The following is a 13,246-nucleotide window of genomic DNA, read 5'->3' on the forward strand; positions in this document are numbered from 1 at the left end:
AGCCAAGCACAGAAGAAAGATAACCCCAAGCCATGCGTATGTGTGTATTTTTCGATTTTCATCGCTTGTGTTTCTGAGTAGAGAAGTGTTTATAGCCATTGCCTTTGAAAGGAATAAACACTGTTCTGATCAACGACCAAAGATTTTAGTTATCGTCAAAATTGTTCATCCGAGGAACCAAGATTTCAGAAAGTTAATGAGCAATTATTGTTATCGTATGTTTTTATTGAATCCATAAGTAAATATAATAACATTGAATCAGTCGAATTAATAATAAGTCTATAAGATTACATTTGGTTGGCAGATCACTTGTTCTTGAGGTATAGCTCATATCTCAATTTAATCAACTTCTGGGACTAACATCGTTTCCCCATTATTACAGAACTATATTACTTTCATCAAATAAAGCAAATAACAGTTAAACTGCGAATGGAGAGAGAGGATTCTAGCGCTCTATATTCCTCTCCCTTCAAATTAAGCCCTGATAACAGGGCCGTTACGAGGCATATGGGTTGTGACGTCACTGTTGGATGCCTTAACCAGCAATCAGAATTCCTGTCAGTGACATTAAAGAATCAGAGATTAAAATATCGATACATGATAAAACTAGGATGTATGGAGGATATTACACGGTGGCGCGTAGATATGAAGTCTATCTTTGAGTGGTGAAATGTTTTTGAACACTGGAAGATAAACTTCATATCTTCAAGCCAACTTGTAATTTTCTTTTTATTATGTAGACACATTAACTAACAAAAACTTGTGGAAAACCCTTAATTGATAGCTTCACTAGTGCATGAGGATATGGAAAATATGTCACTGAGGTCCCGGGTGTAGTTCGCATGAAAAATATGAGTGGCGTATTTCCCATTGACGGAAACACCAATGTCCCATGATAAATTAGAATATGTATCGCGATCCTTATGGAAGATATACCGCACTTCTTTCCCCTGCAAATTTTTATTTATTTATTATTATTTATTATATTTTTAGATAAACCCATATTGAACAACAATATATACAGAACCAATAATATAGAAGGTTTTACAAACACATAAACTAGTATTATATAACTATAAGGTGTTATTAAAATTGTTAACAAAGAAATTGCAGATTAACATGCAATGAGATACTGTATACACGATATAAAACATTATTTACAAGAAATCAAAAATCGAATAAGTAAATAGGTTTTAAAAAAAGTTCGTTTTCGTTATGTAAAAAGTAAACAAACAAAGAAGAAACATGCAATTTGATACCAATATCTCAAAGTTACCTAACCCTTGCTTTACATTTTAAAGCTGATTCGATGTCTATGACAATAGTTTTACAGAAAATTACAGCATACAAGTTTTAGTTCTCTTCGAAATTCAGGCATTCTGACTGAATACACGATTACATTCCAAAAGGAATTGCTCAGAAGTAATGTTGACAGAATATAAAAGAAAATAGTTTCTACATTTGTCCTAGGAAACCTGTGTGACAATATCCCAACGGTATCCCAAATTATTCTCGGCAACCAAGTTCCCAGTGACACTACAGTCACTATAAACAGCGTTTTGGTCAGTTTACTGTTCTCCTGGATTGTTCTGCAGTGGCGAAACTTTGTGAAGAACTTAATTTTGATCCAAATAGAAAGATACGAGATGAATATTGTTAGGAGTAGGAAAAAAAGGAAAGCAAAATAAAGAAGATAGTGCCACATTCTCGCATGTATGAAGGTATATTTTAAAAGTGGCAAAAGGGAAAACATCCAAACCAGTCCAATTGCAGTGAAGTAATGCCATCTTTTAGCGAGTCGATGGTGAAATGGCCAGAACACTGCAAGCACTCTTTCCACTGAAATGACGGCCAGTGTGTAGATAGAGGCATTTACGGATAATAGAAGAAATGTTGTTTCAATTGCAAGATTGCCATGTCTATTGATATCGGTTGAAAAAATGTCGTACGAAGCCAGCACACTCATGAGTGATAAGATTGCATACGAGACTCCCACGAGTAAGTCAGCAAGAGTCAGGTTCACTAGAAGATAGTTGGATTTCTTCACCCGAAATGTCTTTCTCAGAAACACTGCGAGAGCGATGGAGTTGCCAACTATAATAGCCAAGCTCAGAGGAAAGAAAGCCCCAAACCATGCGTATGTGTGTATTTTTCGATTTTCATCGCTTGTGTTTCTGAGTAGAGAAAAAGTGTTAATAGCCATTGCCTCTGAAAAGAAGAAAAAGTCTTTAGATCTACAAACAAAGCCCTTCTCGTCCAAAATATTTTATCCAAAAAAGCTTAAGACCTCCGCTTGGGAAGTTGATATGAGCAATTATTGTTATCGTATGTTTTTATTGAATCCATAAGTAAATATAATAACATGGAATCAATCAAATTAATAATAAGTCTATAAACTTAATTACATTTTTCTTGACATATATCACTTGTGCTTGATGTATAGATCATATCTGCGAGTCTTATATTACATAATCAAACTGCTTTGGTATTAATTTAAAATTTATCAAAAAGAAGGTAACGAAAAATGTACTAACATACTGAATATGAAGTTGAGGAGAAATGACCTGGACGTTTGCAATTCTTAATTATAAACCAACTTAGAAATACGAGGCCAGTATGTCAATTGACAGGTTCTTTGTTTCTATATTATATTTCCATTCTCAGTACCTTTTTATTACACATGAGTATACATAGAGGATATTACACGGTGGCGCGAAGATATGAAGTTAGAAGATAAACTTCATATCTTCAAGCCAACGTGTAATGTTCTTTTTATTATATAGACACATCCACAAACAAAAACTTGTTAAAAACATTGGAAAAGACGTCATCGATATCTTTACAAGTGAGGATATGGAAAATATGTCACTAAGGTCCCGGATGTAGTTCGTATGAAAAATACGAGTGGCGTTTCAAAAAATGTTGTCGTCGACCAACTCGAGCCTACGCGGCTGGACCGAAAGGAACTCTGGGTAGCAATCATTGAAGCCGAGTTGACTCCATTAATTTATCTGACTACTTATGCCTGTTTACAGCACGAACCTTCGTAGGCGAGCGGGAAGTGTTGAAGGAGGCGTTTTTTTAATGCCTTCATATTTTCGAAATTGTGAACTGAATCGTAACTACTTTGTTTTTCTTTCCCTAAACCCAAAGACATGCATTTGATGGATTGTTTCTCGACATTATTATCTTATTATTAGCGGGAACAATGAATTCAGAACGAATATTTAACCGCTTCAGTGATTTTTACCCATCCTTTCGGTCCAGTCGCGTAGGCTTGAGCCGGTCGACGACAACGTTTTTTGAATTGACTGTAATAAAATGAGACATGGCGTAGCCGAAAATGACTTGCCACAAAAGAGAATATTAAGTAACCATCAACCGCTTGGTCGCTAAAATGCATGTCGATAGGAGAGTTTTACCTTTTTTTCGAGTAATAATAATAAATAATAAATTTAATGTTTAAGAGGAAGCCTAGATCACAAAGTGGTTTTCACTAGGGTCCTAGTCGCGTCCCAACTTGTCCAATAACGACCACAACAGATAGGTGTGCAAATCCAGCTAAGACCTAAGCATAGAAAAACAACCCTTGACAAACCACGAACTGACGGGCGAGATAAATTGCAGCTGCAGCACCTGTAACAATAATGAACACAACAACCAGCAAAAAGATCAAATAAATGTATACAAATGCCAACTTTTGCAATACCTCAAACAGTAACAACTGCATTACAAAAACAAAACAACGACAATAACAACAATATATATACTGAAGCAGTAAACAGATAACTCGAAGAAAAAAGACAATGCCAAAGGAAGTGATGACGGAGTTGACTCAAAATTATTGCTTAAGATTAAAGACGCGATTACACGGAACAATTTCTCTGCAACTTTTCTCGCAACAGCGTTGCGACCAAGTTGCAAGAGTGTCTCGACACGGTGCAATGGAGACGCAATGGTTGCCAAAAGTAGAAACGAATTATACTTTTCGCAACGATTGCTGCAACTTGTCTCGCAACATTTTTCAAATTGCGCTGTAGGTTACACGTTGCAATGCTCCATGCAACTTGTTTCGCAACGCCGTTGCAACACAAGCTGCATAGGAAATTGCTCCGTGTAGTCGCGCCTTAAAGCAGTGGGTTTTTTGGTTTAGTAAACTGCACTATTACTATTTATGTTATTTTATGCGTTATATCACCGACAGCTTTTGTCTGTTTATTGATTGTTTTTTTTGTTTCTGTGTAGAATGGAGGTCTCCAATACTTCTTCATTGAAGACTGGCAGTATGTTAATGAGTTCAGACATGTTGTTGGTAGGTATCATAAACATCATTGCGTTTAACCTATTTTCCCTCTTCGCTGAGGCATTGTTAGAAGAGTGGGGTGATTTATCCTTTACTCCTAAAATCCCAAGAATATTTACCCCTTGTTCGTTGAAGTATTTAGTCTGTTATCCCTTGGGCTACCTGAAGTATAATAGAATAGTCCCTTTCACAGTTCCCTGCGCCAAATTGAGGCGAACGGTGAGGCTTACAATGATATAATAATGTGTGTAAGTGTGTGTAAATGTGTGTAAGTATCTTTGTGTGTGTAAGTGTATGTAATTGTGTGCAACTGTGTGTACGTGTGTGTATGTGTGTGTAAAGGTGTGTGTAAGTGTGTGTAAGTGTGTGTAAGTGTGTAAGTGTGTGTAAGTGTGTGTAAGTGTGTGTAAGTGTGTGTAAGTGTGTGTAAGTGTGTGTAAGTGTGTGTAAGTGTGTGTAAGTGTGTGTAGACCTTTTTTAACACCTTGTACAATTATTCACATGTCGACATTGCAAACTCGCCGTTCATCTCGCTTCGATGCAAAGGCACGGCTTCCTTTCAAGATGGCGCTGGGAACTGTAATAGGTACTATTGAATGAATTCAAGTGTTGCTGGTGAGAGAAACAGATGATACTCAAGGGAGAAGCGTGGTCTGACGTTCAGCAATTAAATAACGCCAAGTGTGACCAGCAAATTAGTCTACAATGTACCAGGCTATCTGCTGACTAAGACATATCCATATCTAAGACACTTATTTTCTACAACATCACAATAAGCCTAGATAAACGGAAATATAATATAATTTATTCTACAAAATAAATTTTTAGTGAAATTAAATGTGGGACGATTTCATTCAGTTTTCCAATTTACTGGTAAAAAAAACCTATAATTTTAATCATCGATTTCAAGGTATTCTCATACCATAAAGTGTCTTCTTCTCATTATGTGTAGAATATTGCTGATTTTGCTTATTACCATTACAGGTATTCGTAAAATATTTCCTGATCCAAGTGGTACCAGACTTGTGTTTATTGATGAAAAAAGTGATGGGTTCGTTTACAACCCGGTAAGTAAACTGTCAGATACTGCCTGTCTGTCCGTTCGGCTATCTGTTCTGTTTGGCCTGCTTGGCTACCTTGTTTCATTACTTTGAGTTTTGTTACTCTTTTTCATTCAACAGGTTAATGATAACACTTTTGAGATTCCTAATTTCTCTCCGACCATCAAAGGCATTGTCTGGGAAAATTGGCCACTTGATAAGGTATACTGGCGTGAATATTCGTAAACATATATCGAGAATAAAAACTCACGACTGTTTAATTCTATCTTTGTGTTAGTATTTCTTTCCTTCCTTCCTTCGTTCCTTCCTTCGTTCCTTCGTTCCTTCCTTCCTTCCTTCCTTCCTTCCTTCCTTCCTTTCTTCCTTTCTTTCTTCCTCCCTTCCTTTCTTCCTTTCTTCCTTCCTCCCTACCTCCCTCCCTCCCTCTCTTCCACCCTTCCTTTCCTCCCTTCCTTCCTTCTTCCCGTCCGTCCATCTTAAACCTAATTATTCCATCATTTCGTCACGTCTTAATTATTGTTGCAGGATGTGTTCTGTGGTTATGATGATGACAAGATATTCACTTACATATTCTACAAGGATACAATAACCGGTATGCTGCTAGTATTACTATAGATCCTTTATTAAGCCACCAGTTGTTGAAGAGGGTTTCTTACACAATTTTGACCAACATCTCAGATTTAGCTGCCATTTCAATTGTTCATAACACATTAACAATCAGCTGATAAATATCAATTGACACCACGCCCATCCATCGCTACATCTAAACGTAACTGTGTTTAAGTCCAAGTTAAAGTCGGGCTGCAAGCAGGCTACGCCATGCCCTGCAATGTTTCAAGGAAAAGAAACGGGATCTCGTACGTTGTGATTGGTTCTGCCCATGTTGTTCGGTACCGTGATCGTGCAAGCTGCTTCATAGGTCTTTTCTGAATTCAGCATGAGATGCGTACTGTTCTAGTTTCACAAACAGCACATACAAAAGCAACGCGCAAAATTCCAATTCGTTGTTTCAGGGTTCGAGCTATGAGTTAGCCGTGCCTGACTTTAGATCAGCCCAGAGGTATTTCAGGGTTCCATCTGTGAGATACTCGTTCCCTGACTTAGATCAGCCTAGTTGTTTCAGGGTATAGTTAACATTTGATATGTTGATGGTTAGACACCGTGGTTTTACCTCATCACTTCAAAATCTAATTGAATGATACACTCATTCGGCACGTATTTTTCAAACAGGACCCCAGTGTATCATGGCTGGAACTACTAAACTTCCTTATGCACAGAAGCCCTTGATGCTGTACAATGGAGAAATGACTTGCCAAACGCCAAGTGGAAAGGTACTATCCTCTCTAACAAATAGATCGAGTACATTGTTTTCTCATTTCAAACCATTTGCAATTCCCTTCCGTAACAGGGGATCGGCACTAGAGTTTTCTAACACGCGGGACACAGGTAGCCCAATTCAAGATTTTATACTTCATGATTTTATTTTTCTCCAACCCCCACCCAGCCTTCCTGCCATCCCAAAGTCGATCGGCATTTTATCCTTAATTTCCAGGTTTACTCATTCTAAAGTAAGAATTGCACTACACAACTTGGTCTGAAATGAGAAAACGTACTCTCAAACTGCCTAGGACTATCAAAATAGGTTTATTGTTTTCATTTGAAGAAGTGGCCATATGCCATTCATGATTACATTTTATTTCTAACTCATTCTTCGCCAACAGACGTCCAAACTGAGCCTGTCTACCCATTTCTTCCACGAGAAGCCTCAGGATTTACCTCAAAGTGAGGTGAGCATAAATTATTATTTTTTCCTGTTTCAAATCTTCCGCCTTTCGCTGTAACCTCGTGGACATGGTAGAGTAGTTTTCTCATGACTGTGAAAAGCTTAGTGCCGTAAGCGTGCCGTGCCGTGACCGTTATGGTTTCTAGGATTTCAATAAGCTGTTTTTTCTCGCGCAATGTGATTGGTCTGTCAGTGCCGTGACCTTGGCGTGACCGTGTCCGCGCCGTGTTTATGCCGTGTTCCAGGTATTTGATTGGATGGAGAGTAAATTATCGACCAATGTGATTGGTCTGGCGTATCCCTTGTCGTGTAACGACCGTGTTTGTGCCACGAGCTTTTCACAGTCATACGAAAACTGCTCTATTAGTGGGCAACGATACGGAAAATTCGGAACCATTTCTGACGGCACGCGTCGTACATGTAATTAAACGATTCACTTAAATTGAGATTGTTTTGGCTGTAATACCACAGGTAGCCCAAGCTATGCATAGTTATGTTTCTGTCAAGACAAATTTAATCAGTTTATTTTCTCTTAATTGCAGCTCAAGACATGTTTCAACCAGTGCATCACCCTGAAAAGGTATGTTCTATCTAATTTTACAAGTCTCATAAATTTTACAAGACGGGTTTATTTTTGATTTATAGTTTTATCATGATGGCCGCGTGACAACTTGAATTTTATTTTCTGGTAACAAATTCTTTTAGCTAGATCCTATCATCCAAATCTTCTCTTTTAACAGTGTCCTCTCACGTTTAGATGCGCGCGCAATGTTGAGCGAATGCATGGTGTGTTGGCTTTTTATAAATATCGGGTAGTAACCATTGGTCTTGCTCAAGCGGCAGCCATCTTCACTGGAACAATAAATTTTTCCCTTCGTAGCGTCGCATTCAAAATAAAATTTTGAACAAAGAAAATTTTGAATAAAGAAAATTTTGAATAAAGAAAATTTTGAATAAAGAATGTTTTGAATAACGAAAATTTTGAATAACGAAAATTTTGAATAAAGAAAATTTTGAATAAATTAATGCGGGTTATGCATGAGAATAAGCGTGGCTGCGTCTGCCGCGTGAGTAAGGTCCATAGAATTTATGTGTTTGTTCTTGTTCAGGTTTAAAGAAGCATGGTCCATCGCCAAGACGCTAGACTCCAAGCTAGAGTGGGTAGAACTGGCCAAGAAAGCTGTCCAGCATTTGGACCTTGAACTTGGTACACATTCACCTTGCACTTCTTTTCTGCATTTTAACTTTAATAGGGTACGCCCCTATTAAACACCCCCATCCCATCGCCACCTTCCCCCATGACCAAGACATATAGACGATGATAGAATAAAGTATAGGTAATAGGACTACATGTCTGTCCAATTTGGAAATAATTGGATGAAAAAAATTCCGAGGAGCGACAAAATTGGAAGAGGCCGATAGGCCTCAATTATTTTCAAATTGGACAGACATGTAGTCCTGTTGCAGATTAATTATATCATTCCAAACTATGCTAGACTGTTTTCATAATTCATAGCTTTTCCTCGAAAGAATGCGAATGGAAACGATCCAAATTAATCTTTGATTTGGACAGGAAAGAGAATTTGAAAATAATACAATAGTTGCTTATATGGGATTATGGATGATAGAATAAAATATTAAATTGCTTAAATGATTGTTTGTTTGTAGCCATCAAGGTGTACCGAAAAATAGGGGACGTGGCAATGGTTCTGTCTCTTGAGAAAATCAAGGTAAAGATTCTAAAAACCATAGACCGTCCAATCATTTACGGAGCTCAAGTTCATTTTTAGCCAATCAGATTGCTCGAAAAAGGCACCGTCATGGTCGCGCACATTTCACGACAAACCTGCTCTAAATTAAATGCAATATACCGCGTACTCTATGCTAATATTTGAAGCATTATATTTCAGGGGTTGGAAGATAAGAACCTGTTGTCGGGTTACGTTGCTATGTTTTTAGAAGACTACAGTACTGCACAGGTAACTAGTAGACGTATATGCAGTCTGTTTGTTCTGTGAGGGTATCAATAATCTAGTATAACTGAAAAAAAACCCAGCAAAACATTAGATCTGCCCTGTGTGGTTAGCAGCAGTAAGGGGGACTCGCGGAGGGTGTCCCATATCGTCTGTGTATTACTTGGCACGGGTAATACACAGATGATATGGGACACCCTCCGCGAGTCCCCCTTACTGCTGCTGCGGTTCTATGTGGGAATCAGTACAACATATGATAAACCAACTATTTTCTTTTCAAATAGGACTTATTCCTATCGTCATCATACCCGTTAGCCGCTTTAGAGGTAAGTTGGTCTGATATTTCCGTAAAGTTTTCCCATTTCAGGCCATATGCCATGCATTTCAGACCATGTGCCATGCATTTGGCAATAAATGTGTTTGTTTGCTTGAGTGCATAGAAATGAACCCTCTGAAACAAAAAAATGATTCTCAAGGGAATGACACGAGGTCAGAACTGGGAAAACATTACTCGTATTAGGTCTGTTGTCCCATTTACGTATTGCATTTATTCAATGGCCACATTTTGATAGGGAAATTAGTTGAGTCTGTTACCAACTTTGTTGAACCATATAAGCCACACTAAACATTTCATACCAGGTAACATTGTTGTTTGAAAGGATTATTCCTATTGATTCAATTATTTCAATATTTTATAAGGCTAACACAGCACGATTTTCATTTTCCTAGTCAGGAGTATAGAGTTTCACGTCCAGGGAAACCCTCTCTCTGTTTTACCAAAGTTTGTATCGCCTGTTTCATGATTATTAATTAGTATTATTGCTAATAGATGAGGAGAGATCTTCTTAACTGGGATCAGGCACTGGAGCTGGCTAAGACCTTGGCACCAGAACAGATTCCCTACATCTCTAGGGAATACGCACAGCAACTGGAGTTTACGTACGTTTTACTTGCCTGTGTGTTAATATTGTCTTTTGATAGAGTCTCTGTCATTTGCCCTCACCCAGCAGGTAGTACTGAAGGAGCATTCTAATCACATATTTCTCTCTTTGTCCTTTGATTTGTTTTGTTTTGTTTTGTTTTGTTTTGTTTTGTTTTTACGAATGCAAGTCTCAAGATAATATAATCGTCCAGTAAAGTCTATTTTTCATTTCCATTTAATCCAAACTCGACTCTTGGAATCCAGAATTTCAAAATCAGGAATCAATTGTACTAAATATTTTTGCATTCTTGGGCGAAGAGCCTCTTGATCCAAGCACCCGTGGGAACATCGAATACTTGTCTATGATTATTGATATGCAATATGTTTATATTTGAATTTTCAGTGGAGACTATGCTAACTCGTTGATGCACTACGAGAGAGGAATAACAAATCTACCTCAGGTAAGCATAAACTAACCCATCTTCAAGCTACATGCGAACTGGTTGTCTTCAATTCATTGTTTTCTCTGAATATCTCAATTTTCCTTCCTCTGTATTGACATCGATATAGTGTGGAGTGAGTTTAGAAAACCAACAGGAAAAGTCTTGATGTAGCCAACGTTGCGTGACGACCCTAAGGAGGCTAGTCTTGATGAGGAGTGTACGGATCTAAAAATATGATTGATGACTGCTCATCATGAGTCTTTCCTGTAGCTCATTGGTCAGAGCATCTTACGGGTATCCAGAAAGTCATGGGTTTAATTCCTATCAGGGGCTCTGATTTTCTTTCTGAGTTCCTTTCAGCTAGTGACAAATGATAAATTATTTCTATACTTAATTCATAGCTAATAAATAATTCGTCATATATTATAAACGATGCTGTGATTTTCGTAGGAACGTGAACATGATGAGGCTTGTCTTGGCGGAATGGCTCGCATGGCTATTCGAGTTGGAGACATAAGAAGGTACAAGGAATCAACTAGATGGGAAATGAGTATAAAGTGCAGGAAACTCAGGGTTTCCTTGTTTGCTGTTTTCAATATTCTGAGAACTCTGAGACATCTGAAAGTGAGGCAGCGAAAATCCAATTTCATCGTTTAGCTTGCAACTACCGAGTTCAGTCACAGAATATCGAATAACGCAGTAGCGCTGAGACGATATTCAGTTGTAGGATAACAAAAATCTGGCTTTGCTCTACTGCCCTCTTCTTTTGGAATACCCGAGATCCGTCTCTGACTAAGGATGGCACAGATTCTCAGAAGTCAAAAACGTATGCCCTGTGATGATTTGTTATCTGTAAATATGATTCAATGAGTTTTCGTTTATTCTTTCTTCATCTGTAGAGGCGTTCAACTTGCAGCCAAGAGTCCAAACAGACATCTTAAGAAAGAATGTGCAGCTATTTTAGAAAACATGAAGGTAAGTAAGGCAGCGTTTGTCAAAACTGTTTGTAAAAGATTAATACACAAGGTATTGAAATGAAGTCAAACCAGCAGCATCTATGTAATCGCACACATGCATTACCAACTTACATATAGAGCATGTGCATGTTACCTCATAGCCGCCATCTTGGTTGACGATAACAAAGACATGAAGTCAAACGTCTGATAACTGTCGGACCAGCAGCATCTATGTAATCGCACACATGCATTACCAACTTACATATAGAGCATGTGCATGCATGTTACCTCATAGCCACCATCTTGGTTGACGATAACAAAGCATTCATTATTACCTTCTGGTTAGATCAACCAACATGGCGGTTGTTTCTTTGTTATTTATATCTCAAGGTATTTGAGACACATGGTTGCACACACTGTATACGTCATATCCTATGTATGTCGTGTAAACTTTGCAAAGGAATTAGAGCCTGCAATTTCCAGAGTCAGCGGTTCATGCATTACCGACTAGCATATCAGTGACATACTATCTACATCGTGTAAATTTTGCCCTTGAACTAATCAGGAGCTAATATTTCAGCAATACACAGAGTCAGCGGTACTCTACGAGAAAGGACAGTACTGGGACAAGGCAGCTGGTGTTTACATGAAAACTAAAAACTGGTAAGACGAGATTCTGATTCCTGAAATTCAAGCTAGCTTGCTGGTGCTTTAAACATTCTCATCTTATTCTTTATTTTCTCAGGGCAAAAGTTGGTGAACTGCTTAATCACGTGACATCACCCAAGTTACATGCGCAGTATGCCAAGGCCAAAGAGGCTGATGGGAAGCATAAGGAAGCAGCTAGAGCATATGAAGCGGCTAAAGACTATGACAATGTCATCAGGTGAGGACAGGCGTACTGGGGGTCATGGATTGTAGATGAGACTGTTTCTTCCACAGACCCAGAACTAAAACCGACTTGAGATTGTGATTTATAACGAGTTGTCTTATAATTCTTTTTCAAGTTTTTTTTGGTTGGTTGGTTTGATTGATTGATTGTTTGTTTGTTTGATTGATTGATTGTTTGTTTGTTTGTTTGCTTAACTTGAGTCTTGCTGTGTTGTGATGATGATTGGCTAATGTACGACTAACATACGACTGGCGGGATCAGTAATTGAACAGCAGGGTACTTTGTTCTCAGTTGCATTTCCTATTCTTTTCTTCGTTCTTTTTTTTCCAGGATCAACCTCGACTACTTGCAAAATCCAGAGGAAGCTGTACGTGTTGTCAAGGAAACCCAGTCAGTAGAAGGAGCCAAGATGGTCGCCAAGTAAGAACTGATTTTCGATTTACAGTTATTAAAATATCACAATACAGCTCTATTAGTCAATATCGTTGGTTGCGCACATCTGCTCTTCATGTGTCCATATTTCATTAATTTACGTTTATTATACGGCAAGGTGATTTCAAGTTCTATGATTGGTCAATTTGGGTTCCATAATATACGTTACAGACTTGGCGTTCGTATATTAAGAGAGTTTTACATTCTTGTGATCTTGTTCGTGTGTTAGTTGCTGTTAATTATCATCTTTGTCCTTCTCTTTCCGAACAGGTTTTTCCAGAATCTCGGGGATTTTGCCTCTGCTATTCAGTTTCTCGTGCTGTCCAAGTGTAATGACGAAGCATTCCAACTGGCACAAGTACGTTGTATTTCATAGTTTTGCGCCGATTCATTCCGTCCATCCCTCCCTGACTTCTGAGCTGATAGGTCCTAAGGTCCATGTGGGTGCTTTAATGAGATTGAAACCCAAGAAGCCTTTTCC

General features: G+C 38.2%; 2 protein-coding genes across 2 annotated transcripts in view; one reads left to right on the forward strand and one right to left on the reverse strand.

Annotated features, from left to right (window-relative positions):
- LOC116296765 (WD repeat-containing protein 19) overlaps positions 1-13,246 on the forward strand; it is a 50,639-nt gene that overhangs the window by 30,780 nt on the left and 6,613 nt on the right. The window contains exons 22-40 of the mRNA XM_089038770.1: positions 4,246-4,312; positions 5,288-5,370; positions 5,485-5,565; positions 5,890-5,956; positions 6,595-6,695; positions 7,086-7,151; positions 7,690-7,727; positions 8,257-8,354; positions 8,816-8,877; positions 9,058-9,126; positions 9,405-9,446; positions 9,950-10,059; positions 10,446-10,503; positions 10,936-11,006; positions 11,385-11,460; positions 12,022-12,104; positions 12,187-12,327; positions 12,664-12,753; positions 13,036-13,123. Of these exons, the coding sequence (XP_088894896.1) occupies positions 4,246-4,312; positions 5,288-5,370; positions 5,485-5,565; positions 5,890-5,956; positions 6,595-6,695; positions 7,086-7,151; positions 7,690-7,727; positions 8,257-8,354; positions 8,816-8,877; positions 9,058-9,126; positions 9,405-9,446; positions 9,950-10,059; positions 10,446-10,503; positions 10,936-11,006; positions 11,385-11,460; positions 12,022-12,104; positions 12,187-12,327; positions 12,664-12,753; positions 13,036-13,123 (1,491 nt within the window). The remainder of the gene's footprint in view (positions 1-4,245; positions 4,313-5,287; positions 5,371-5,484; positions 5,566-5,889; positions 5,957-6,594; positions 6,696-7,085; positions 7,152-7,689; positions 7,728-8,256; positions 8,355-8,815; positions 8,878-9,057; positions 9,127-9,404; positions 9,447-9,949; positions 10,060-10,445; positions 10,504-10,935; positions 11,007-11,384; positions 11,461-12,021; positions 12,105-12,186; positions 12,328-12,663; positions 12,754-13,035; positions 13,124-13,246) is intronic.
- LOC116296779 (somatostatin receptor type 5) lies at positions 1,328-2,259 on the reverse strand. Its single transcript, XM_031704863.2, has one exon. It carries the CDS (start codon positions 2,201-2,203, stop codon positions 1,328-1,330), a length of 876 nt encoding a protein of 291 aa, XP_031560723.2. The 5' UTR covers positions 2,204-2,259.

The sequence above is a fragment of the Actinia tenebrosa genome, unplaced genomic scaffold, assembly GCF_029948245.1.
Source record: "Actinia tenebrosa isolate PJP-AT-01 unplaced genomic scaffold, QUT_ActTen_1.0 PGA_scaffold6__47_contigs__length_16458017, whole genome shotgun sequence".
Lineage (NCBI taxonomy): Eukaryota > Metazoa > Cnidaria > Anthozoa > Actiniaria > Actiniidae > Actinia > Actinia tenebrosa.